Source organism: Scyliorhinus canicula, chromosome 2, assembly GCF_902713615.1.
Source record: "Scyliorhinus canicula chromosome 2, sScyCan1.1, whole genome shotgun sequence".
NCBI lineage: Eukaryota > Metazoa > Chordata > Chondrichthyes > Carcharhiniformes > Scyliorhinidae > Scyliorhinus > Scyliorhinus canicula.
This window is the reverse complement of record NC_052147.1, coordinates 89800052-89827305: the sequence shown is the minus strand read 5'-3', so window position 1 is coordinate 89827305 and position 27254 is coordinate 89800052. Positions and strand designations below refer to the sequence as shown.

The following is a 27254-nucleotide window of genomic DNA, read 5'->3' as shown; positions in this document are numbered from 1 at the left end:
AGGGTGACACGTTCACTTGTCAGTTTTGGTGCCCCAGGCCACCACAGTTCCTCCGACCACAAGTGCAGGACTGTTGTGAGTCCTCTTTCTTGTCCTCGGGGAGATGCCTTGTCGGGCTATGGTGGTTCTTGGCCAATGGGTCTGACCATGACCTTGCTCAGGTGGGAAGTGGGTCTCATCGCCCTGCTCTTGGGGGTATGTTACTCATCGGAATGGGGATGGCAAACTCTGTGTACATTGTAGTCCATAGACACCTGGAATTCATGGATCCAGGGAATTGAACCTTGGACCCTGGCGCTGAGAAAGAACAGCGGTATTTGGGGCAGCACGGTAGCATGGTGGTTAGCATAAATGCTTCACAGCTCCAGGGTCCCAGGTTCGATTCCCGGCTGGGTCACTGTCTGTGCGGAGTCTGCACGTCCTCCCCCTGTGTGCGTGGGTTTCCTCCGGGTGCTCCGGTTTCCTCCCACAGTCCAAAGATGTGCGGGTTAGGTGGATTGGCCATGCTAAATTGCCCGTAGTGTCCTAAAAAGTAAGGTTAAGGGGGAGGTTGTTGGGTTACGGGTATAGGGTGGATACGTGGGTTTGAGTAGGGTGATCATTGCTCGGCACAACATTGAGGGCCGAAGGGCCTGTTCTGTGCTGTACTGTTCTATGTTCTATGATCTAACAGTGCTAACCACTGTGCTGGCCGGAGCAGGCTCGGTGGGCCTAATTCTGCTCCTTTGTCTCAATGTTGTATGGTCTAATGGATGTCGTTGGGAACAGTCTGGGCAAGAGGAGAAAAATTAGAAGGAAAGGAAAGGATCATTCAGTGGGGCAGGAATAAATGGAAATAATGTGTCAACCAGACCAGCCCTGTTAGTGGATATTCAGAGGAAGGCTAAAACTGGATTTTGGGGGTTGGGAAACTGAGATTGGAATGTTGGAGGAGGGGAGGTGAATTCTTCAGATGAGATGAGGTTAGTGGCATTAAACAGCCAGTAATTTTCACTCTCCTGGAACCTGCACATCACATATTCTTTCCTGAAGCCATGCGGGGTACTTTTGGCGACCTCCACTTTCTACAGTCGAGCAAAATGTGGCGGGGTAATCTTTTAACAATCTTCCGGAAGGAGGTGGGCAGCCAGTCTTCAATAAATCAAAATAATATGATGTTTTGATGGAACAAGTGGGGATCTTTTTAAAAAAAAATAAAATAAAATTTAGAGTACCCAATTCATTTTTTCCAATTAAGGGGCAATTTAGCGTGGCCAATCCACATAGCTTGCACATCTTTGGGTTGTGGGGGTGAAACCCACGCAGACACGGGGAGAATGTGCAAACTCCACACAGACAGTGACCCAGAGCCAGAATCGAACCTGGGACCTCGGCGCCGTGAGGCTGCAGTGCTAACCCACTGCGCCACCGTGCTGCCCTCAAGTGGGGATCTTTGAGGTCGATGCTGCCTGTGCGTTTAAGGCCAGCTTCTGGTTAATTAATTATTCAATATCAGCTCCGTTCATAAACAGATATTGAGCCGTGCAAGCACCAACTACTCTTTCCCCCCCCCCCCCCCCCTTTCCGCCCGGTCTGTGCCAAGTCACCTGAACTCAGCTGGGTGTGGCAATGTGGCAATAGGAATGCTACAGTTCACCTCTGTGTCCTGGCCTAAGGAAGAGACAAAGTTCCTGCTTTTTGGATCCTGGTTAGTTTCTGATGACTCTTGGGATCAATGAGGATCAATGAGTTCAGGATCCCGCTTCTCATGTGGTGATCCCAGTTAGAACATTGAAGGGAATGGTCGTAAAATGTTGGATGAGCTTGTCAACATCCACTGCTGGGTCACGAGAGCTGTTTGCCATCAAGATTCAGGGCCTTGAGGATAGGGCAGAAAATCAAGAGGGGCAAAGAAATCTCCCAAGCATGTTAAGCAGCCCTTTGTGTCATCTACAGGTCCTTGATCATCTGGTGCGCCTGGTGCAGTCTGACCACATCTGGAAAGTTAGAGCCTACGCAATCAAGGGTAGGTGTCTATCTGTACGACTCTCAGCGTCTATAATTTCCAGGGGTGACTCTCCAATGGGTCTATAATTCTGAGGGGTGGCTATCTAAGGGGTTATCATTCCAGGGATGATCTGCAAATCCCACATGTTACTTTCTGATGATCTGATGTGGCTCACTGTGGGAGAACATAAGAATTATGAGGAGTAGCCATTTGGTTCCTCAAACCTGTTTTGCTATTCAATATGATCATGGCTCATTTGATTGTGGTTTCAGTTCCACTTACTTTGATGATACTATGATTTTCACTGTTAAGATTTTCTTCATAATAGATTCCAGCACTATCCAAAGACTAATGTCGGGCTAATGGACCTTCGCTGTTTCCTCTCTCTCTTCACGGTAGCATTGTGGTTAGCACAATTGCTTCACAGCTCCAGGGTCCCAGGTTCGATTCCCGGCTTGGGTCACTGTCTGTGCGGAGTCTGCACGTTCTTTCTTCCCGTGTGTGCGTGGGTTTCTTCCGGGTGCTCCGGTTTCCTCCCACAGTCCAAAGATGTGCAGGTTAGGTGGATTGGTCAGGTTAAATTGCCCTTAGGTCCAGAATTGCCCTTAGTGTTGGGTGGGGTTACTGGGTTATGGGGATAGGGTGGAGGTGTGGACCTTGGGTAGGGTGCTCTTTCCAAGAGCCGGTGTTGACTCGATGGGCCAAATGGCCTCCTTCTGCACTGTAAAATCCTATGATTCTATGATTCTTTCTTGAACAGAAACGTTTATTATTCTGCAGGGACCATTCCAAATTCTAGGAATTTTGGGAAAATCATAACCAGTCCATCCACCATTTCTACACTTGTCTCTTTTCGAACCCTAGGATGAAGGTTCTGGATTTTTGTCTCTCAAGTTTCTCCAATACTTCTTTTTCTGCTGATGCTAATTATCCTTATTTAACCCCTCGGTTACTCCGTATTTTGTATTTAATTTGTGATGTGAAAAGAAGCTCTGCCATTTCCTCCTACCCCATAATTTCTCCTGTCTCCGCCTCCAAGGGGCCAACTTTTCCAAACATACGAATTAGGAGCAGGAGTAGGCCACTTGGTCCCTCAAATCTGCTCCCCCTTTTAATAAAATCATGGCCGATCTAATTGTGGTTTCAGTTCCACTTACCTGTGTGCTCCTCATAACCCTTGACTCCATTAGGCCAAAATCTATCGAACTGATTCTTGACTATGTGAAATGATCCAGCCTCTCCTGCTTTCTGGGGAAGGCAATTCCATTAACGACTCTCAGAAAACAAAATTCTCTTCATCTGTTATAGGGTGTGATTCTCCGTTCCTTCACCCAGGCGGGATCCGCCATTCCCACTGCAGTGAACGGAGATTTGGCTGAGCCCCAGATTCTCTGTCCTCGCTGGCAGTGATAGTGAGGCGGACTCGCAACAGTCAATTCCGGCCCTAATTTTTAAATTGGGTCCCCTAGTTCTAGACTCCTGACAAGGGGAAACATCCTCTCAGCATCCTTTGGAAAATAAGATCATCTCTCATTCTTCTGAACTTCAATATGGGTCGGCCTAACCTGCTCTTTCCTCATTAAATAACCCCTTCATCCCAGGAATCAGTCAAGTGAACTTTCTCTGAACTGCTTCCAATGCAATTATATACTTAAGTAAGAAGACCAAGATTCGACATGGTATTCCAGAGGCAGTCTCACCAAGACCCTGTACAGTTCTGGTACTTTTCTACTCCGTTCCCCTTGAAATAAATGCCAACATTCTATTTGCCTTCCTAATCACTTGCTGTGTCTGCATACTAACCCTTTGTTGTATCATGTACCAGATCCCTTGAGATCTGCAGTCCTTTTCCATTTAAATAATATATTGTTTTTTTTCTTCCTACCAAAGTGGCCAAGTTCATAGAACATAGAACAGTACAGCACAGAACAGGCCCTTCGGCCCTCGATGTTGTGCCGAGCAATGATCACCCTACTCAAACCCACGTATCCACCCTATACCCGTAACCCAACAACCCCCCCCCCCCAATGACCAATCCACCTAACCCGCACATCTTTGGACTCTTTGGACTTCACATTTTTCCACATCTGCCAAATTTTTGTCATTCATTTAACCTATCTAACTCCTTCACAAGGATGCCAGTAAAAGCGGAAAACAGCATTTTAATTGATCAAAGGATTGCCCGGGGGAATGAATCAGCGAATGGCTATCACTTTTGTTTATCTGAAATATCTTACGTTTTTTTCTGTCTGTAAAGAGCAACGTACTGTGTATTAATATGTGTAGCTTCCAGTACACAATACGGCACTCTGTGAGCCTGACTGACATTAAATTAATTAACTTGGTTGTCAGCGTAATTCTTAGAGCAATATAGCAAAGGTTGTCAATTTGCAGAATCACATCTAAGTCTAGGACAGTGTGCTTTGCAAGCATGGGCTGGTTGGGTACCTTGTTCATTGCCAACGACAGCTAGGACATGCTGTTTGATACAATTAACCAGTCTTTGGGACGTATGGCCTGCATACCTAGAATGTTACTGGCACTGGAATTCATATACCATATCACTCATTTGTAATGCCTTGACCAATCAGGGTAAAGCTGCCTGGTTTAAATTTGAAACAATGCTTGGCAGTTATCTGTCAGCCACCATCAACTGGTGCATTCTCCATGACAATGCCTCTAGTAATCACAGTCCACTTGCAAACCAATCATCGTTCTCTTCTCGTACAGTATAAATTGCTGTTTTTTGCCTATACTGGTATTCTTGCGAAGTGCCCTGATGAGTACAAGACAAAAAGCTTTGACATGCGTTTTTCTCAGGGGTACTCCAGTTCTGTACTACCAAACAACTATTTCTAACTAAATCCCTTTGTAGACAATTGACAGTTTACTTTCCTACTTTTTTTTAATGTCAACAACAAAGTTAACTACCATACATTTGGTCCCTTCTTCTAAGTCATTGACTTAGATTGTAAATAGTTGAGGTCGATCTCCGTGGAACTCCACAGTTTGCCAACCCAAAAATGACCTGAAAACGAGAGTTGGTCTGTGTGTGTTTGATGGGAGTGATGTTACTCTGTACTGAGGCCAAGTTTCTGATGTTCTCCAATTTTTTTTTTACATGTCGATTCACTTTACCTGAACTCTGATGGAACAGCCTTAGGAGCCATTGGTCTTGTGACTGAGCAACTGAAGGACTTGCTCCTGTGGGCACTTCATTACGAGCAGGAGCCTGCCATCAGACTGGAAGCCTGCAAAAGTATTGTGGCCTTGAACTTGAGAGATGCTAACATCCAGAACGTACTAAGAGAGCAGCTTCTGGTGGACCCTCACCCACTTGTCCGGGAGTAAGTTGATGAGCTACGGCTATCGGTATAGTGATAATTCTGGCCCGTGCATAATCCTGAATTCAATGGGCAATAACAAACTCAGTCTCTTTATAGCAACAGCAACTTTATAATGGGCAAGAGGAATTCACCATAACTTTCTGGCAGGTTGGCTTACTGGACATTATCACAGTCCGGCACAGCAGGACTGTTACACACTTGTGTGTTTGTATATCTGTTCAGTACTTGCAGGTTTGTTTCTGTATTTAAGATTGTGTATCAGCATGTATGTTTATGTATGCATGTTTGTACACCTGTGTCTGTTTAATTGTATACCTGTGCATGTGAGTTACATTGAGTATGCAACACGGAAGCAGGCCATTTGGCTCAACTGGACTATGTTGGTATTTAGGCATGCACATTATTTTTGTATGCTTTTTCTTTTCGCTTTATGTTGTCTTTCACTATAGTTGTTTTTAAAAATATATTTCATGGGATTTGGGTGTCGCTGCCTAGGCCAGCGTTTGTTGCCCAAAATTAATTGCTCTTGAGAAGGTGGTGGTGAGCTGTCTTCTTGAACCGCTGCAGTCCATGTGGTGTAGACACACCCACAATGATAGGGGCTGGTTTAGCTCACTGAGTTAAATCGTTGGCTTTTAAAGCTGACCAAGCAGACCAGCAGCATGGTTCGATTCCCGTACCAGCCTCCCTGAACAGGCGCTGGAATATGGCGACTAGGGGCTTTTCACAGTATCTTCATTGAAGCCTACTTGTGACAATAAGCGATTTTCATTTCATTTTTTTCATGTTGTTTGGAAGGGAATTCCAGGATTTTAATCTAGTGACAGTGAAGGAATGCCGACATATTTCCCAAGTCAGGACAATGTGTGACTTGGAGGGGAATTTGCAAGTGGTGGTGTTCCCATACACTTGTTGCCCTTGTCCTTCTGGGTAGTAGAACTCTTGGGCTTGGAAACAGCTATCGTGGGAGCCTCGGTGAGTTGCTACAGTACATTTTGCAGTTGACACACATTGCTGCCATTGTGCGTCAGTCACCATGTGTGTGGTGGGAATGAATGTGTGTGGATGGAGGAGCAATCAAGCGGGCTGCTTGGTCCTGGATGGAGCTTCTTGTGTTGTTGGAGTATTCCATCCTGATTTATGACTTCGAGCTGGTGGGCAGGTACTGGGTGTCAGGAGGTGGAGAGTATTCCATCACATCTGTGTGTGTATTTATATATAGAATATATATATATCTATCACATATTATATACACATACACATGTATATAAAAATATATACACATATATATGGGTGTGTAAATGTATATGTGTGTGTGTATATATATAGATATATATGATATATATACACACACATATTGTGAGTGTAGGTTTATGTGTGTGCGTGTGTGTAGGATTGTGTGCGTGTGTGTAGGTTTGTGTGTGTAGGTAGGTATGTATAGGTTTGTGTATGTGCGTAGGTTTGTATCGGTGTTTGTGTGTGGCTTTGTATGTATAGGTGTGTGTGTGGTTAGGTATGAGTTTATGTATCTGAGCGTACGGACACTTCTGGTGATGGGGATGTGCTGAGCAGACGCAGGAAAGGCTCTCCTACTGGATGTTTGAATTTTGCACTTTTAGCCAAAAAATAGGCTACTAGGTTTGCAGGGAAAAAATAACCCATCCTCCTTCAAGACTACCACAGTTGCTGAAAACTGCCCGCACCCAACTGAAAACCGCCCACACCCAACGGGAACTGAAATGATGGCCGGATCAGCCAGAGCGCGTTAGGAAGGATGGGCCGATGACGAGCATGCGGAGTGGGACAGCGGTCTCTGTACCCAAACTGGCCAAGTTGCCATGGTCCATGCTGGACTACCCCCGATAAATGAAAGGATGAACCCCAAACGCAGGAGCTCCTAAAGCAGAGACACCAACAAATGAGAGATGGTGGCAATGGTGGAGGTGGCGGTCGCCGACACCCTGGCCCCTTTCAAGGTGGTGCTTGGAAAATACGGAGCAATGACTCAAGGTGCAGGAGGCAACCATCAGAGAGCTGGAGAAGGCAGCAACCGACCAGTGCGACCAGGTCACCTCATTGGAGACAGAGGTGGCAAGGTTGATGGCGACCCGGGGACGCTGAAAGGGATGGTTCAGGACCAGGATAACTGGTCGCAATGCCAGAATCTCCGCATTGTGGGCCCACTGAACTGTGCAGGACATACGTGGTCCTGTAAATGGGATGGACACTCAATCCACATGTACCAAGACATTGAGGCAGACCTGGCCAGGTGCCAGGCTGAGTTCAACACAGCGAAGGCAGCCCTATTCAAGAGCAAGGTGCGGTTTGGGATGCTGTACATGGCCAAGCTCTGGGTAACCTTCCAGGGGGAGAAGCATTATTTCACCGCACTGACCAAAGCAGACAAATCCATGTACAAGCACCAGCTGGGAAGGCAGCAGCAACAGCACTGAACACTCATTTTTTAAAAAAAAGGACAATTGCGTGGGATAGAATTGGTTCATTTTCGATCTACGTGTCCCAGGAAGGAGAGGGTGAGAGTGGAGATATGCAGAAACGGGTAGGAATAAGGAGGAGTGGGGCGGAAGGAACACAACAGGGGAAGGTAAAGATCACTCCCTTGGGTGGGGGGGGGGGGGGGGGGTCACCACTGTTGTGTTATGTAATTTGGAATAACACAAGCTGCCACTTGATCCAGTTTTGAGTAACAGATGCTCCAGACTTTGAAGTGAGTTCAATGTGTTTTATTGAACTATTAGCACAGTTCTCAATGAGTTTGACTCTCTGCTAATCTAAATGTAGTAACTCAGTCTAACTGAACCAGCCTTGTTCTGAGCCACATGCTGGGGTGTGATGCTGAGGATGCACCCTGTCTCACTCTGTAGATGTTGGTCTGTGGAAAGAGGCTGGGTGTGAGTGCCTCATCCCTTTTATAGTGAGATACCACCCCTGAGTGTCCTGACTGCTCATTGGCCGTGTCCTATTCTATGTGTTCATTAGCTTCATGTTTCAATATCATGACATCTCCCCTTTTTTTAATGTTTTGTTGACGTATGTGAATGTATTTATATGTGAATGAACCTGTCTAACGTGACTGACGGAGGACAACAGAACAGAGCAAACAAAACAAACGTTCACAAGTCCAGTCTCTGAGCCTTGCGTCTGATCCTGTTCAACCGCCGGAGGGAACGACGGCACCTTGACAGGCGGGATGGAAGCCTGACTGGTGGCCTCGTGGTGCGAGGTATCAGGAGGTGGCAATTCAACATGTGGAAATGGAGGAGAAAGTGGTTGCGGGCAGGCAACTGTGCGCAGTGCCTGTCGATTCCGTCGCACGTTGGAGCCATCAGCCATATATACAACATAAGAGCGGGGCCAGGGCAGACCACTCACCATCCGGTATCTGGATCCTGACTGTTTGCTGGGGGTAGCACGGCCAGATCGATGGCATGGGCATCATAGCCCAGCTTTTGATGGTCTCTGAGCTGCTGCATCTTCTGCAGCACTGGGAGGTGAAACAGGTTGGGCAGGTGTATGGCTGGAAGCGTCGTCTGCAGGTCCCTGTTCATCAGGAGTTGAGCCGACGACATGCCAGTGGACAATGGAGTCGCCCTGTACGCGGGCAGTGCAAGGTGTATGTCGGAAGCAGAGTCCACAGCCTTGCAGATGAGCTGTTTCACAATGTGCACCCCTTTCTCTGCTGTTCCATTGGACTGCGGATAGTGCAAACTGGAAGTGTCATGCTGGAAATTGTATGACCTGTCAAACGTGGACCATTCTTGACTGCTAAAGCACGGGCCATTATCGCTCATGACGGTGATTGGGATGCTATGCCTTCAGAATGTCTCCTTACAGGCTTTGATGACGGTCCGAGAGGTGAGGTCCGGGAGCTTCAGCACCTCAGGGTAATTCGAGAAATAGTCGATGATCAATACGTAGTCGCGACCATTCGCAAGAAAGAGGTCGATGCCAACCTTGGACCACGGAGAAGTCACTATGTCATACTTATGGAGCGTCTCCTTGCTCTGCGCTGGCTGGAAACGCTGTCAGGTAGCTCAGTTCAGGACCATGTTCGTGATGTCCTGGCTGATGCCAGGCCAGTAGACAGCTTGCCTGGCTCTGCGTCTGCACTTCTCGACACCCAGGTGTCCCTCATGAATCTGGCGCAGCACCAAGCTCTGGAGACTGAGCGGAATGACAATCCTGTCCAGCTTGAGGAGGATACCATCAATCACCGTCAGGTCATCCTTCACATTGTAAAATGTGGGCACTGCCCTTTCTATCAGCCATTGGTGAGGTTGTGGATGACGTGCTGCAAGAGGGGGTCTTTGGTTGTCTCATCACGGATGAGAACTACCTTCTCATCTGTCGCCAGTAGAGTGCTAGCACACAGCTGCACCTGCAATTCGATGTGCTGGATGATCTCCAGCGGCTCACTGGCCGAGGTGATGGACGGGACAATGTATCAGCGATGATGAGCTCCTTGCCAGGCGTGTACACCAAATTGAAGTCATACCTCCTCAGTTTAAGCAGGATTCTCTGTAACCGAGGCGTCATGTCGTTCAGGTCCTTGTGCATGATGTGGACCAGAGGCCTGTGGTCCGTCTCGATGGTGAACGTCGGCAGGCCGTAGACATAATCATGAAATTTGAGGATGCCGGTGAGAAGACCCAAGCACTCCCTCTCAATCTGTGGATATCTGGTTTCAGTGGGTATCATCGCCCTTGATGCGTAGCCTACTGGTGCCCAGGATGATGTGTCATCTTGTTGAAGCAACACCACGCCGATGCCATCCTGACTCGCATCTGTGGATATCTGTCTCCCGGTCCAGGTTGAAGAATGCCAGGACTGGTGCGGTGCTGAGCTTGGCTTTCAGCTCCAGCCACTCTGTCTGGTGTGCCGCCTTCCACTCAAAGGCATTTGACTATTTTACCAGGTTGCGTAGCTCCATGGTGCGTGTGGCCATGTTTGGAATGAACTTCCCTGAAAATTGACCATACCCAAGAAGCGCAACACCGCTTCTATGTCCTCAGGGACCTTCATAGAACATAGAACAGTACAGCACAGAACAGGCCCTTCATTGCCTCGATGGCCTTGATTTTGTCTGTGTCCGGCACATACCATGCTGTGAGATCTGGTCGTCTAGGAACTTGAGCGTCGATGTGCCGAAACAACATTTGGACCTGTTTAACTTTAGGCCATTGTCATGTACACGGCGGAATACCTTCTGGAGACGGGACACATGTTCTTCATGGGTCGTGGACCATATGATGGTGTCGTCCACATACACACGAACCCCTTCAATGAACTTCCATCATCTGCTCCATGAAGCCATAGAGTATCTCCGATGCCGAGATGATGCCAAATGGCATGCAATTATAGCAGTATCTGCCAAAAGGCGTATTGAAGGTGCAGAGCCTTCTGCTAGACTCTTCCAGCTGGATTTGCCAAAATTCCTGTGATGTATCCAATTTGGTGAAGAAGCGCGCGTGTGCCATCTCACTCGTGAGTTCCTCCTGCTTCAGGATGGGGTAGTGTTCCTACATGATATTCTTATTGAGATCCTTGGGATCAATGGAGATGCGCAGGTCCCCCGGAGGCTTCTTTATCCACACCATCGAGCTGACCCAGTCAGTCGGTTCGGTGACCTTGGATATGATTCCTTTTTGCTGACGATTCTTGCACTGTGCCTTCAAGTGCTCTCTCAGTGGAGCAGGGACTCGTCGTGGTGCGTGGACCACTGGCTTGGCATCAGGTCGTAGCAAAATCTTGTATCGATACGGTAGCATGCCCATCCCGTTAAACACATCTGGATACTGAGCGAGGATGTCATCGTTGCCGACCTGAAGATCCACAGGGGAGGATGTTGTGGTGTAAACCCTTTGAACAAGGTTCAGCTGCTTGCAAGCGTGCGCACCTAGTAGGGATGCACTGTCCAGCTTAACAATTTCAAAGCATAACCGTGCTTGTGTGTGTCGATTGGATACGTGCAGATGGCAGGATCCCAGGGCCGTGATGGCATTCCCGTTGTAATCCAGGAGCTTGCAGGCAGCTGGAAGGACCGTGGGGGGCTGCTTAATGCGTCTGAAGTCTGCCTGTGAGAGGAGGTTGGCAGACGCACCTGTGTCCAGCTTGAACTGGATGGGGCAGTGATTGACCTTCATCACTGCTCGCCATTCGCCCTCAGAATCCACAGCTAGGATTGATTAGACTTGCAATGTGTCTGGTGTGGCATATTCACACGTTGTAATAATGCCCACACCGTAGGCATTGTCCAGACATTCATCATCTGGATCCATTGCACTGCCGGGATCAGAATCCTGTAGGTGTTGTTGCACATTCCGGATGTGCCGTCGTCGGAATTGGAGCGCTGGCTCCTGACTGGTGGTGCAGATCTGCACAGGGCTGCATAGTGGTCTGGCTTCCCGCAGTTTAAACAGCTTCTGCCTCTTGCAGGGCAGTGTTTTTTTAAATGGGCGGCGACAGTTCGAACACGTCACGGCATCGGCGTCCTGACGCTCCATGCGTCATTGCACATGAGCAGTGCGGTTCTCCGATGTCTGCACCTGTGCAGTGCGGGTTTCGGCCGCTTCGTTATCCCGTTCGCATCGCGCATGCGTCGGGCCCCAGGAAGAGCGCGCAAAATGGCCGCTTTCATCAATGTTGAGGCGCTGCATCCGGGAGATGGCCTGCACACTCTCCGCCTTGTAGGAGGCTAGTCTATCATTTTCTGCCGTTTTGTACTGGGAATAGCGATTTTTAGCATGCTCATGCACTGTGCATGATTCAATCGAGACTGGCAGGGTCATGTGCTTGATCTTCAGTAACTGCTCTCTCAGAGAATCAGAGTGAACTCCAAAAACGATTTGGTCTCTGATCATGGAGTCAGTGATATCACCGAAGTTGCAGGATTGCACTAGCAGTCTAAGGTTAGTTAAATATGAGGTGAAGGATTCGTCTTTACCTTTCAATCGCTGCTGAGATTTCGTTGGGTATCCACCTCACAGTGGCTGTCAAACTTGTCCAGGGTGGTCTAAACTTTGTCTTGGCCTGGTCTTGGGCGAAGTGAAAGGAGTTGAATATTTCCAAGGCGTGATCACCCGCTGTGGTGAGGAAAAGAGCTGTCTTCCATGCATCAGACATACCATTGAGGTCTGATGCTTCGACACAAAGCTGAAATTTCTGCTTTAATGTCCGCCAGTTGGCACAGAGATTGCCGGAGGTCCTGAGCTGGTGAGGAGCCTGAATCTTTTCCATTGTGCCGGTATACATTTGCTGGTCGTCACGGATCTTGCTGAGTTTTTAAAAATAATTTTAGAGTACCCAATTCTTTTTTTCCAATTAAGGGGCAATTTAGTGTGGCCATTCCACCTAACCTGCACATCTTTTGGGTTGTGGGGGTGAAACCCACACAGACACGGGGAGAACGTGCAAACTCCACACGGAAAGTGACCCAGAGCCGGGATTCGAACCCGGGTCCTCAGCGCCGTAGACAGCAATGTTAACCACTGTGCCACCGTGCTGCCCCAGATCTTGCTGAGTTGAACTAACTAGATTGAACAGACACCTGGTATCATGTTGTGTTATGTAATTTGGAATAACAAATGCTGCCACTTGATCCAGTTTTGAGTAAAAGATGATCCAGACTTTGAAGTGAGTTCAGTGTGTTTTATTGAACTATTAGCACAGATCTCAATGAGTTCGACTCTCTGCTAATCTAACTGTAGTAACTCAGTCTAACTGAACCAGCCTTGCTCTAAGCCACGTGCTGGGGTGTGATGCTGAGGATGTACCCTGTCTCACTCCGTAGATGTTGGGCATGTGGAAAGAGGCGGGGTGTGAGTGCCTCATCCCTTTTATAGTGAGATACCACCCCTGAGTGTCTTGACTGCTCATTGGTCGTGTCCTATTCTATGTGTTCATTAGCTGCATGTTTGCATATCATGACAACAGCATTAGCGAGCGAGCTAGCGCGGGGAAGTAAGAGAGAAGGGGGAATCGTGGCACAGTTCCAGGGGGGAGAGAGTACCTGGCAGAAGGGGGGGGAGAAGGAAGGGGGAAATGTAGAGGGGTGAAAGGGGACGGGAGGCCCACAGGGGCATGGGGCAGATGGGAAAAGGGGGGTAGACAAGCCAAGGAGGTGAGGTAGGAGGGGAAGGGGGTAGATGGCTAGCTGTAATAGGGCGCAGATGGCAACAACAGAAATAAGTACACCAAGAACGGCCATCGTCATTGCCCCCCCCCCAAACAAACGGAAGCCCCCAGGGTTCAGGTACCCGTACACATGGCAAACATGGCGACAACGGCCATCTTGGATGACCCCTGGACAAAGGGCAACCCTGGAGTGGACGGGCCCGCCTGGTGTTCAGGGGCTCATCCTCCTGGTGAACATGGTGACAACGGCCATCTTCTATGGCCCCCTGGACAAAGGGAAACCCGAGAGTGCAGGGGCACATCCACAAGGTAAGTATGGTTAACCCTGCAAGAAGGGGTGTACGGACTGAAACACTCCATCAGGATAGTCACGTGGAATGTCAGTGGACTTAACAGCCCAGCAAAAAGATCCAGAGCCTTCGTCCATCTGAAACATCGGAGGACCGATGTTGTCTTCCTCCAAGAAACACATCTGAGAGAGAAGAACCGTCTGTGGGTAAGAAAGAGCTGAGTGCTGCAGACTTACCAATTGTGATAGGAGGGTAGCCACACTGCTCACCAAGAGGACCGCCTTTATGGTGATAAGGATGGCCATGGACCTAGGGGGACAGTATGTCATGGTTAGTGGTGCCCTGGAAGAGGCACCATGGTCCTTGTAAACATGTGGAGATGTCGGCGTTGGACTGGGATGGGCAAGTCTTACAACACCAGGTTAAAGTCCAAACATCAGAAGCTGAATGCCCTTGACTGATGAAGTGTTCCCCGACTGGAAGGGAACATTCCTGCCTGGCGATTGTCGCGCAATATCCGTTCATCCGTTGTCGCAGCGTCTGCATGGTCTCACCAATGTACCACACTTCGGTACATCCTTTCATGCAGTGTATAAAGTAGAGGAGGAGTTGCACGAGTATGTACAGCGTACCTGGTGGGTGGTGTTTTAGAGAAATACAGCACAGAACAGGCCCTTCGGCCCACGATGTTGTGCCGAAATTTTGTCCTAGGTTAATCATAGAATTTTGGACACTAAGGGCAATTTATCATGGCCAATCCACCCAACCTGCACATCTTTGGACTGTGGGAGGAAACCGGAGTACCCGGAGGAAACCCACGCACACACGGGGAGGATGTGCAGACTCCACACAGACAGGGACCCAAGTCGAAATCGAACTGGGACCCTGGAGCTGTGAAGCAATTGTGCTATCCACAATGCTACCATGCTGCCCTTTAGAACAAATTAATCTACACTCCATTATTCTACCATAATCCATGTACCTATCCAATAGCCGCTTGAAAGTCCCTAACGTTTCCGACTCAACTACTACCACAGGCAGTGCATTCCATGCCCCCACTACTCTCTGGGTAAAGAACCTACCTCTGACATCCCCTCTATATCTTCCACCATTTACCTTAAATTTATGTCCCCTTGTAATGGTTTGTTCCACCCCGGGAAAAAGTCTCTGACTGTCTACTCTATCTATTCCCCTGACCATCTTATAAACCTCTATCAAGTCGCCCCTCATCCTTCTCCGTTCTAATGCGAAAAGGCCTCGCACCCTCAATCTTTCCTCGTAAGACCTACTCTCCATTCCAGGCAACATCCTGGTAAATCTCCTTTGCACCTTTTCCAAAGCTTCCACATCCTTCCTAAAATGAGGCGACCAGAACTGAACACAGTACTCCAAATGTGGCCTGACAAAGGTTTTGTACAGCGGCGTCATCACCTCATGCTCTTAAATTCAATCCCTCTGCTAATGAACGCTAGCACACCATAGGCCTTCTTCACAGCTCTATCCACTTGAGTGGCAACTTTCAAAGAACTATGAACATAGACCCCAAGATCTCTCTGCTCCTCCACATTGCCAAGAACCCTACCGTTAACCCTGTATTCCGCATTCATATTTGTCCTTCCAAAATGGACAACCTCACACTTGTCAGGGTTAAACTCCATCTGCCACTTCTCAGCCCAGCTCTGCATCCTATCTATGTCTCTTTGCAGCCGACGACAGCCCTCCTCACTATCCACAACTCCACCAATCTTCGTATCATCTACAAATCTACTGACCCACCCTTCAACTCCCTCATCCAAGTCGTTAATGAAAATCACAAACAGCAGAGGACCCAGAACTGATCCCTGCGGTACGCCACTGGTAACTGGGCTCCAGGCTGAATATTTGCCATCCACCACCACTCTCTGTCTTCTATCGGTTAGCCAGTTTGTTATCCAACTGGCCAAATTTCCCACTATCCCATACCTCCTTACTTTCTGCACAAGCCTACAATGGGGAACCTTATCAAATGCCTTACTAAAATCCATGTACACTGCATCCACTGTTTTATCTTCATCCACATGCTTGGTTACCTCCTCAAAGAAGTCAATAAGACTTGTAAGGCAAGACCTACCCCTCACAAATCCGTGCTGACTATCCCTAATCAAGCAGTGTCTTTCCAGATGCTCAGAAATCCTATCCCTCAGTACCCTTTCCATTACTTTGCCTACCACCGAAGTAAGACTAACTGGCCTGTAATTCCCAGGGTTATCCCTATTCCCTTTTTTGAACAGGGGCACGACATTCGCCACTCTCCAATCCTCTGGTACCACCCCTGTTGACAGCGAGGACGAAAAGATCATTGCCAACGGCTCTGGAATTTAATTTCTTGCTCCCATAGAATCCTTGGATATATCCCTTCAGGCCCGGGGGACTTGTCTATCCTCAAGTTTTTCAAAACGCCCAACACATCTTCCTTCCAAACAAGTATCTCCTCGAGCTTACCAGTCTGTTTCACACTGTCCTCTCAAACAATATGCCCCTCTCGTTTGTAAATACTGAAGAAAAATACTTGTTCAAGACCTCTCCTATCTCTTCAGATAGACAATACACAATCTCCCGCTACTGTCCTTGATCGGACCTACCCTCGCTCTAGTCATTCTCATATTTCTCACATACATGTTCTCACGTGTAATGGTGGTACCCATGTCGATGATCTGGCATGTCTTGCAGATGTTGCCCTGGCAGGGTTGTGTGGTGTCATGGTCGCTGTTCTCCTGAAGGCTGGGTAGTTTGCTGCAAACAATGGTCTGTTTGAGGTTGCGCGGTAGTTTGAAGGCAAGTGGTGGGGGTGTGGGGATGGCCTTGGCAAGATGTTCGTCGTCTTTGATGACGTGTTGAAGGCTCCGAAGGAGGTGTTGTAGTTTCTCCGCTCCGGCGAAGTACAGGACGACGAAGGGTACTCTGTCGGCTGTGTCCCATGTTTTGTCTTCTGAGGAGGTGGGTGCCGGTTTTTGCTATGGCACGTTGGAACTATCGACCGTTGAGTCGAGCACCATATCCGGTTCTGACGAGGGCATCTTTCAGCATCTGTAGATGTCTGTTACATTCCTCCTCGTCTGAGCAAATACTCTGTATACGGAGGGCTTGTCCACAGGGGATGCATTTAATGTGTTTAGGCTGGAAGCTGGTGAAGTGGAACATTGTGAGGTTATCCGTTGGCTTGCGGCAAAGCAAAGTGCTGAGGTGACCGTCCTTGATGGAGATGCTCGTGTCCAAGAATGCAACTGATTCTGGAGAGTAGTCCATGGTGAGTCTGATGGTGGGATGGAACTTATTGATGTCATCGATCTAGCATTGGTTTGAAGGTCCTGTGCGGTGAAGAGGTCTTGTTCAAAGTTGTGCATTAAGGTGTTGGCGTATTGAGGTGCGAATTTGGTTACCATGGCTGCTCCGTGTATCTGGATGAAGAACTGCTTGTCGAAGGTGAAGATATTGTGATCCAGGATAAAGCGGATGAGTTGTAGAATTGCGCTTGGAGATTGGCAGTTGTTGGTCATGCCCACACCTCCACCACCAGGTACGTGGTACATACTCATGCAACTTGGCCAACATTGTGCATCTCATATGCTGCAGGAAAGGATGTCCCGAGGTGTGGTAGATTGGCGAGACCATGCAGACGCTGCGACAACAGATGGACTGACATTGCACGACAATCACCAGGCAGGAATGTTCCCTTCCAGACGGGGAACACTTCAGTAGTCAAGGGCATTCAGCCTCTGATCTTCGGGTAAGCGTTCTCCAAGGTATGGCCCCAACCGGGACCTTGGATCCATGTCTCACTACATTTAACCCTCACAATCTGGCCTGGGCGAGACAGTTCACACCTCTTTAACCTGGGGTTATCCCCCTGTGATTATCCCTCTCTCCAGTTGCACCGTCTGGACCTGTAAAGACTTAATTATCTGCAAAGACCTGCATTCAAAGTATCATCTTGCATCATTGGCTTTGTCTATATATGCTGTGTTTGTGTAACCTACAATCACCAGGCAGGAATGTTCCCTTCCAGACGGGGAACACTTCAGTAGTCAAGGGCATTCAGCCTCTGATCTTCGGGTAAGCGTTCTCCAAGGTGGCCTTCAGTTTGCGTGACAGCACAGAATCGCCTAGCAGAAATTAAAAGCCATGTTCCGCACGCATGAGTATGGCCCCAACCGGGACCTTGGATCCATGTCTCACTACATTTAACCCTCACAATCTGGCCTGGGCGAGACAGTTCACACCTCTTTAACCTGGGGTTATCCCCCTGTGATTATCCCTCTCTCCAGTTGCACCGTCTGGACCTGTAAAGACTTAATTATCTGCAAAGACCTGCATTCAAAGTATCATCTTGCATCATTGGCTTTGTCTATATATGCTGTGTTTGTGTAACCTACAATCACCAGGCAGGAATGTTCCCTTCCAGACGGGGAACACTTCAGTAGTCAAGGGCATTCAGCCTCTGATCTTCGGGTAAGCGTTCTCCAAGGTGGCCTTCAGTTTGCGTGACAGCACAGAATCGCCTAGCAGAAATTAAAAGCCATGTTCCGCACGCATGAGTATGGCCCCAACCGGGACCTTGGATCCATGTCTCACTACATTTAACCCTCACAATCTGGCCTGGGCGAGACAGTTCACACCTCTTTAACCTGGGGTTATCCCCCTGTGATTATCCCTCTCTCCAGTTGCACCGTCTGGACCTGTAAAGACTTAATTATCTGCAAAGACCTGCATTCAAAGTATCATCTTGCATCATTGGCTTTGTCTATATATGCTGTGTTTGTGTAACCTACAATCACCAGGCAGGAATGTTCCCTTCCAGACGGGGAACACTTCAGTAGTCAAGGGCATTCAGCCTCTGATCTTCGGGTAAGCGTTCTCCAAGGTGGCCTTCAGTTTGCGTGACAGCACAGAATCGCCTAGCAGAAATTAAAAGCCATGTTCCGCACGCATGAGTATGGCCCCAACCGGGACCTTGGATCCATGTCTCACTACATTTAACCCTCACAATCTGGCCTGGGCGAGACAGTTCACACCTCTTTAACCTGGGGTTATCCCCCTGTGATTATCCCTCTCTCCAGTTGCACCGTCTGGACCTGTAAAGACTTAATTATCTGCAAAGACCTGCATTCAAAGTATCATCTTGCATCATTGGCTTTGTCTATATATGCTGTGTTTGTGTAACCTACTTTTTCACTCACCTGATGAAGGAGCTATGCTCCGAAAGCTCGGGATTCCAAATAATCCCGTTTGACTTTAATCTGGTGGTGTAAGACTTTTTACTGTGCTCTCATAAACGTGTACGCTCCCAACTGGGATGATGTGGAATTCATGAAGAAAACCATGGCAGAAATCCCCGACATCGACTCACACCGAACTCATCATGGGGGGAAACTTTTAACTGCATACAGAACCCATGGACAGATAGATCCTGCCCCAAATTAGGGAAACTATCAAACATGGCGAGAGAGTTGAACAAATTCATGGAGCAGATGAGTGCAGTTGACCCATGGAGGTTCACGCACCCAGGGAAGAAGGAGTTGTTCTTCGCTCAGGTTCACGGGGTCTACACCAGAATCAACTTCTTCGTAGTGAGGACTGCGGTGCTTCCAGAATAGTAGGGGCGGATGAGGGCACAATCGTAATCACCGACCACGCAGGCATGAAGATAAGCCGGACATAATCCCCCCCCCCCCCCCCCCCCCCATGCCCCCCCTCTCCCTTCATGGAGACTGGACATGGCCCTCCTTGCTGACGAGGCATTCTGTGAAGAGATATCGCAAGCTATGAATGGGTACGTTACCAACAACCAGAATGGGGAGGTCTCACCCTCCACGTTCTGGGAGGCACTGAACGCAGTGATAAGAGTGGAAAATATTGCATACAAAGCACGCAAAGACAGGAAGGACAGCCAGGGAACAGCTGATCGACTCCATACTGGAGGTGGATCGGCAGTACTCCCCTGCCCTGACCATGGAACTACTGACGGAGAGAGAAAAGCTACAAATGGACTTTGACCTGATCTCCACTGGGAAAGCAGTGCACCAGCTCCACCAGACACGGGTGACATTTTATGAGCATGGAGACAAAGTCAGCCACCTACTAGAAAACAGGCAGCCATGAGGAAAATAACCCAGATAAAAGACAGGAGCGGCAAGCTAGTTGCAGCGCTAGAACTGATCAATGAACAATTCTATCACTGTGGGGTCACCGCAGAAAGAGTACGGGGTTGGGTCAAGGGAATGGAATGGATGAGGATACAGGAAAGTTACTGTACAGGTACATCCCTCCAAGTGTTGGCCACAATCGCACTCGCATCCCCCCCGCCCTCTAAACGTGGAATCAAATAAGGCACCACTTCAGACTAACCAAAATGGCCCCCATCTGCAATAATCACAGGTTCACTCCCACAACAATGGATGCCTCCTTCAAGAGGTCGAGACAGGTCGAGGGGACACTGTTGGTTAGGGACATGTACACGAGGTAGAATAGTGACCATGGGGCAACTCATGGAGAAGTTTCAGCTTTCGAGAGGGAATGATCTGAAGAACATAGAAGTCACAAATTTCCTCCAAGGAAACTATGACGTACCCCAGATACCAGAATATTCACTATTAGAAAGACACTGGCGTCCTAAGGGAAGGGAACTGCACGGACATGTATGGCCAACTGTTAGAAGAGGTGCGCTCACCCCTGGGACGAGGCATAGAATAAATGGGATGAAGAACTCGGCAGGGAGATCGGGAGAGGACTCTGGATTGAAGCACTGCACAGGGCAAACTTCACCTCCACATGCGCAGGGCTGAGCCGAACACAACTAAAGATCGTGCACAGGGCGCACCTAACAATCTGTCCAATGTCAGGTTCTTTCACAGCTGAAGTCACCCAAAATGATTAATCGGTGGGTGTCCAAGTCCTGCATTTCAGCCATCGTTTTCTTGACAAACTCTGCATTATCCCTATTTACCAGAACTACCGGGACCCCTTCCAGCTGGTCATTATGTCCCCCCCCCCCCCCGGTCAGTCACTGTGCTTATCCCTGTAAATGAGATGATCCTGCTCACTAATGTAGTCACCGCCCCCCCTTGTCCTAATGTCGCAACATTAGTGAAACATTTGACCCACCCAGCCCATCCTTAGTCCCCCACTCTCGGTTGTGTTTCCTGTAGTAACATTATGTCCACCCTCAGACTTTTGAGATGGGAGATGGGCGAGGAGTCTGGATCTCTTCATTGGCTCACTGAGGCCCTTCACGCTTCATGTAACTAACGTCTCACCCTTGGTGGGTTCACCAACTCACCTTGTGGACCTGCTCTTGTGCCGTTCAAAATGGCTGCCAGCTGCTTCCTCTTTTTCACTATCTCCATGTGTTGCCTTTCGCAACCAGCACTCTACCCTCCGCATGTCTCTCTTACACTTATGCTTCCCCCTTTTGGACTCCGCCGCCCCCCCCCCGGTTCTTTTGCCATATTTTTCCTCTGTATATATGCTTTTCCCCTCTCATCTGCCAGTGGCAACCTCGCCCTGGGGAGGCACGCTGTGGCCTCCTCCTTCACTGTACTCCCATACACCAGCTTATTCGCTAGTGGAGCGGCTCCGCTCTTGAACCCAAGTCTGCCTCCTCTCCTCCACCTCTTGGCTCTTGCAACTCACAATCTAGCCCTTGTGCACTGTCACTGCTTGCCCAGACCATTATTCTGGATGAATTTGTTGGCCTCCTCCGTGGTGTTGAAACAATACTCTTTACCCCTGGTGTGTGACCCATAACTTGTCAGGGTAAAGCATGCCAAATCACGCCTTATTTTTGTACAGGGTGGATTTGGCGCTTGTAAATTAGGCCTGATGCTTGGGCAGGGCTTTCCCAATGTCTTGGTACAAGTGGATGGAATGTCCTTCCCGCTTGCACCCTCTCCTGCCTTTCACCCACCCCAGAATCTGTTCTTTGTCCTGGCACTTGTTATTGCCCATGGATGTTCCCTGGCTCTGGGCCGCTGCCAAAGCCTTGGGGGCTTAGCGAAGCCTGAGGCTGAGCTGCGAACTCTGCAGTCGGCCATTCCTGGTTTTATGCCACCTTGTGTGGCTGCCAGCTCCGAGGCAGAGGTTTCCCTCCACTCATTTTTGCTGGCTTTTCTACTGGGCAGTTGGTTCTTTCTCATTTTTTTCTTCCTATTGCAGGTTGATGCAATTTGCGGAGGTTAGGCAGGAGTGTTGTGGATATTTTTGGTGTCAATTTGCTGGAGTTAAAAGGTCGAAATTGAGGATTCCGCCACTGGAAGTCTCGCCTCATCATTTTAGACCAGATGACATTCTCCTCCATTGTCCATTTGGGTGAGATTGCTTACCTGATTTTCTCTTGAATCATAAGCAGAGAACCATAGAATCCCTACAGTGCAGAAGTCCGTTTGGCCCATCAAGTCTACACTGACCCTCTGAAAGAGCGTCCTGCCCACTCCCCCGTTCTATCCTTGTAAGCTCACTAACTTACACATCTTTGTACACAAAGGGATAATTTAGCATGGCCAAACTACCTGGCATGCACATTTTAAAAAAATTTTTTTTTAATTTTATTCAAATTTTTCAACAACAAAATTTTATCTCAACAAAGAAAAGAGATAAACCATAACCCCTCCCCAATACAAAAACAATAAATTAACAAGAAAGAGTAATAAGGGTAGAACCATAAGAACAACCCCCCCCCATAACGAACCCATTGTTTCCCCCCCCCCCCTCCCCCCCCCCCCCCCCCCCCCCCCCACCCCCCCCCCCACCCCCCCCCCCCCCCCCCCCCCCCCCCCCCCCACCCCCCCCCAACCCGGGTTTCTGCTGAAGTTGCCCACCCTCTAATGCTCCGCCAGGAAATCAAGAAAAGGCTGCCACCGCCGGAAGAACCCTTGCACCAACCCCCTCAGGGCAAACTTGCCCCTCCAATTTAATGAACCCGGCCATGTCGTTAATCCAGGACTCCGGGCTCGGGGGCTTTGCATCCCTCCACTGCAAAAGGATCCTTCGCCGGGCTACTATCGCAAAGGCCAGAATACCGGCCTCTCTCGCCTCCTGCACTCCCGGCTCCGATGCTACCCCAAAAATAGCGAGCCCCCAGCCCGGTTCCACCCTGGAGCCGACCACCTTGGACAAGGTCCCCGTCACCTCCTTCCAGAAACCCTCCAACACCGGACACGCCCAAAACATGTGGTGTGAACACCTGCCACACCTGTCCTCTCCCCCAAAGAACCGGCACATTCAGCTGGATTAGACTAAGTCGTGCGCAAGAAGAGGAGGAATTCACCCTCCCCAGGGCGTCCGCCCACATCCCCTCGTCAATCTCCTCCCTGAACTCCTCCTCCCACTTCACTTTCAGCTCCTCCACCGAGGCCTCCTCCCCCTCCTGCATCACCTGATCCTACCCTCGCCAACACACGTCCCCGCGAGCACCCTACCTTGAACTCCCTTTGGCAGCAATAGCGGAAACTCCGCTACCTGCTGCCTAACAAACGCCCTAATCTGCATGTACCTAAAGGAATTCCCTGGGGGGAGACCCCACTTCCCCTCCAACTCCTCTAAGGTCGCAAACTTCCCATCTAGGAAGAGGTCCCCCATCTGCCTGATACCTGCCCTGTGCCAACTCAAAAACCCTCCATCTATCCTCCCTGGTACAAACCGGAAGGTTCCCCCGTATCGGGGACTAAACCGAGGCCTTCACTTCCCCCCTATGCCGCCTCCACTGCCCCCAGATTTTGAGGGTAGCCACCACTACTGGGTTCGAAGAGTACCTTGCCGGGGGGAGCGGCAACGGGGCCGTCACCAGCGCCTCTGAACTCGTGCCCACACAGGACGCCGCCTCCATCCTCTTCCATGCGGCTCCCTCCCCCTCCATCACCCACTTACAAATCATTGCCACGTTCGCAGCCCAGTAATACCCACACAGGTTGGGCAGCGCCAATCCACCCACCTCCCTGCCTCGCTCCAAGAATACCCTCCTCACCCTCGGGGTCTTCTGCGCCCACACAAACCCCGTAATGCTCCTGTTAACCTTTCTAAAGAAATCCTTCGGTATCATAATGGGTAAACACTGGAAGAGAAACAAAAACCTCGGGAGCACCGTCATCTTAACCGACTGGACCCTGCCCGCTAGGGAGAGTGGCAACACATCCCACCTCCTGAACTCCTCCTCCAACCTCGTGAAGTTTAACCTATGCAGGGCCCCCCAGCTCCTGGCTATCTAGACTCCAAGGTATCTGAAGCTCCTCTCTGCCTTTTGCAGCAGGAGCTCCCCTATCTCTTTCTCCTGGTCCCCCATATGCACCAAAAACAGTTCACTCTTCCCCACATTGAGCTTATAGCCAGGAAGTCTCCAAACTCCCCCCGGATCCTCATCACCTCTGGCATCCCCCCGCCAGATCCGCAATGTACAGCAGTAAATTGTCCGCGTACAGCGACAGCCGGTGCCCCCCCCCTCCCCCCCCCGCCCGCACAATCCCCCTCCAGTTCCTCGATTCCCTCAGTGCCATGGCCAGGGGTTCGATCGCCAACGCAAAGAGGAGGGGAGACAAGGGGCACCCCTGCCTCATCCCCCGCGACAACCGAAAGTCCTCCGACCTCCTCCCATTCGTCACCACGCTTGCCACCGGAGCACAATACAACAGCCTCACCCACCTAATGAATCCCTCACCAAACCCAAATCTCCTCAACACCTCCCACAGGTAACTCCACCCTGTCAAAAGCTTTCTCCGCATCCATCGATGCCACTATCTCCGCCTCTCCATCCACCGCCGACATCATTATGACATTAAGAAGCCGCCGCACGTTGACATTCAGCTGCCTCCCTTCACACACCCGTTTGGTCCTCGTGAATGACCTGTGGGACCACATCCTCCACCCTCCTGGCCAGTAGCTTCACGTCCACATTGAGGAGCGAGATCGGCCTGTAAGATCCACACTGGAAGGGGTCCTTATCCCGCTTCAAAATCAATGAAATTAATGCTCTGGACAGCGTCAGGGGCAAGGCCCCTTTCCCCCCCCCCCCCCCCCCCCCCCCCCCCCCCCCCCCCCCCCCCTGCCTCATTCAGGGTCCTCACTAACAGCGGGCCCAACAGGTCTGAAAATGTCTTGTAAAATTCCACCGGGAACCGGTCAGGCCCCGGTGCCTTCCCTGCCTGCATACTCCCCGTTGCCTTGATCAGCTCCTCCAACTCGATTGGGGCCCCCAGAACCTCCGCCCGCTCCTCCCCCACTCTCGGGAACTCCAGCTTGTTCAAAAATTGGTCCATCCCACCCTCCTCCCCAGGGGGCACTGACCGGTACAACTCCTCATAAAAGGTCCTGAACACTCCGTTAATGCCCCTTGCACTCAGCACCAGACTCCCTCCTACATCTCTAACTCCCCCTATCTCCCTCACCGCCTCCCGCTTCCGGAGCTGGTGGGCCAGCATCCGACTTGCCTTCTCCCCGTACTCATATACCGCCCCCTGCGCCCTCCTCCACTGCGTCTCCGCTTTCCGGGTGGTCAATATGTCAAACTCCGCTTGGAGACTATGACGCTTCCTCAAAAGCCCTTCTTCCGCGACCTCCTGTCCACCCTTACCATTTCTTCCACCAACCTCTCTCTCCTTTTTCTCCCCCCTCTCCCTATGTGCCCTAATAGAAATCAGCTCCCCTCTAACCACCGCCTTCACGCCTCCCAGACCACCCCCACCTGCACCTCCCCATTGTCATTAGTTTCCAAATACCCCTCTATGCACCTCCGGACCCTCCCACATACCTTCTCATCCGACAGCAGCCCCACCTCCAACCTCCACAGCGGGCGTTGATCCTTCCCCTCCCCCAGCTCCATGTCCACCCAATTCGAAGCGTGGTCTGATATGGCTGTCGCCGAATATCCCGCGCCTACCACCCTCTGAATCACTGCCCTGCTGAAGGCAAAAACGTTGATCCGGGAGTAAGCCTTATGGACGTGGGCAAAAAACGAGAACTCCCTACCTCCCGGCCTCATAAACCTCCAAGGGTCCACCCCTCTCATCTGGTCCATGAACCCCCTCAGCACTGCCAGCCTCTTACCGGTCTGGACCTCGAACGATCCAAGGCCGGGTCCATTAGTGTATTAAAATCTCCTCCCAATATCAAGCCCCCCGTCTCAAGGTCTGGAATCCGGCTCAGCATGCGTCGCAGGAAGCCTGCATCGTCCCAATTTGGGGCGTACACATTAACCAGCACCACCCGCTCCCCTTGGAGTCTACCGCTCACCATTACGTAGCTTCCACCACGCTCGACGCCACAAACTGCAAGCTCTTACCCACCAAAACCGTCACCCCCCCGGAACCTCGCATCTAACCCCGAATGGAACACTTATCCAACCCACCCTCTTCTCAGCCTAACCTGATCCGCCACCCTAAGGTGCGTTTCCTGGAGCATAGCCACATCCGCCCCTAGCCCCTTCAAGTGCGCCATCACCCGGGCCCGCTTCACCGGCCCATTCAGCCCCCTTAAGTTCCATGTGACCAGCCAAATCGGCGGGCTATTCCCCCTCCCTCTACGCCGGTCAGCCATAGCTCTCCCTCGGCCCACCACGTGCCCGCAGCACCCCCACGGCACGTTCCCCATGGTTCCAGATCCCCATCCCGACCCCCATCACCTTCTGTTCCCCTTCAGCCCTTCCAGCAGCAACCCCGTACCCCCCCCCCCCCCAGCTAGGGCCCCCCTAGCTGCGTTGCCCCTCTCGTCGTACTTCCGTAGGTCAGCTGACTCCTGCTGACCCCGGCTGCTCCCGCCACCTCAATGACCCCCCTGGTGTGACACAACCGCCACTCCCCCCACCTGGTGCAGGCCCCTCCCATTCCACCTCCAGCACGGGGAAAAAGCCCGCGCTTCCATCTTAAACCCTGCCCCCTGACCTAAAACGCGGGAAAGAAAAGGCCGCGCGTCCCAACGGGCCTGAAATACAGCTCCCCAGCCCTCCACCAGTGAGAAAAAATAGTTGAAAAGCCCCAAAAAGAGAAAAGACAAAAAAAGGACCAACAAAGAAGTACAAGGGAGAACAGAGCCTCCGGGCAATGTACATCAGTCCCCAACCCCCCCCCCCCCCCCCCCACAAAGTCCTCAGTTCGAGTCCAGCTTCTCTGCCTGGACGAAGGCCCAGGCATCTTCCGGGGAGTCAAAATAGAGCTGGCGGTCTCTTTTAAGTGACCCAGAGGTGTGCCGGCTGTAGCAGGCCGAACTTCACCCCTTTCTTGTGCAGTACTGCCTTCGACCGGTTAAAACCAGCCCTTCTCTTCGCCACCTCCGCGCTCCAGTCCTGATAAATCCAGATCTCTGCGTTCACCCACCTGCAGCTCCTCTCCTTTTTAGCCCATCTCAGCACACAGTCACGGTCGACGAAGCGGTGAAAACGGACCAGCACCGCCCTTGGTGGCTCGTTCGGCCTGGGCTTTCTCAGCAACACTCGATGGGCACCCTCCAGCTCCAAGG

General features: G+C 50.4%; 1 protein-coding gene across 2 annotated transcripts in view; it reads left to right on the top strand.

The window, feature by feature from the left end:
- The window catches only part of heatr4 (HEAT repeat containing 4), a 188386-nt gene that overhangs the window by 156379 nt on the left and 4753 nt on the right, over positions 1-27254 (top strand). For both annotated transcript variants that reach the window (XM_038782580.1, XM_038782586.1), the window contains 2 exons: positions 1936-2005; positions 5145-5334. In XM_038782580.1, the coding sequence (XP_038638508.1) occupies positions 1936-2005; positions 5145-5334 (260 nt within the window). The remainder of the gene's footprint in view (positions 1-1935; positions 2006-5144; positions 5335-27254) is intronic.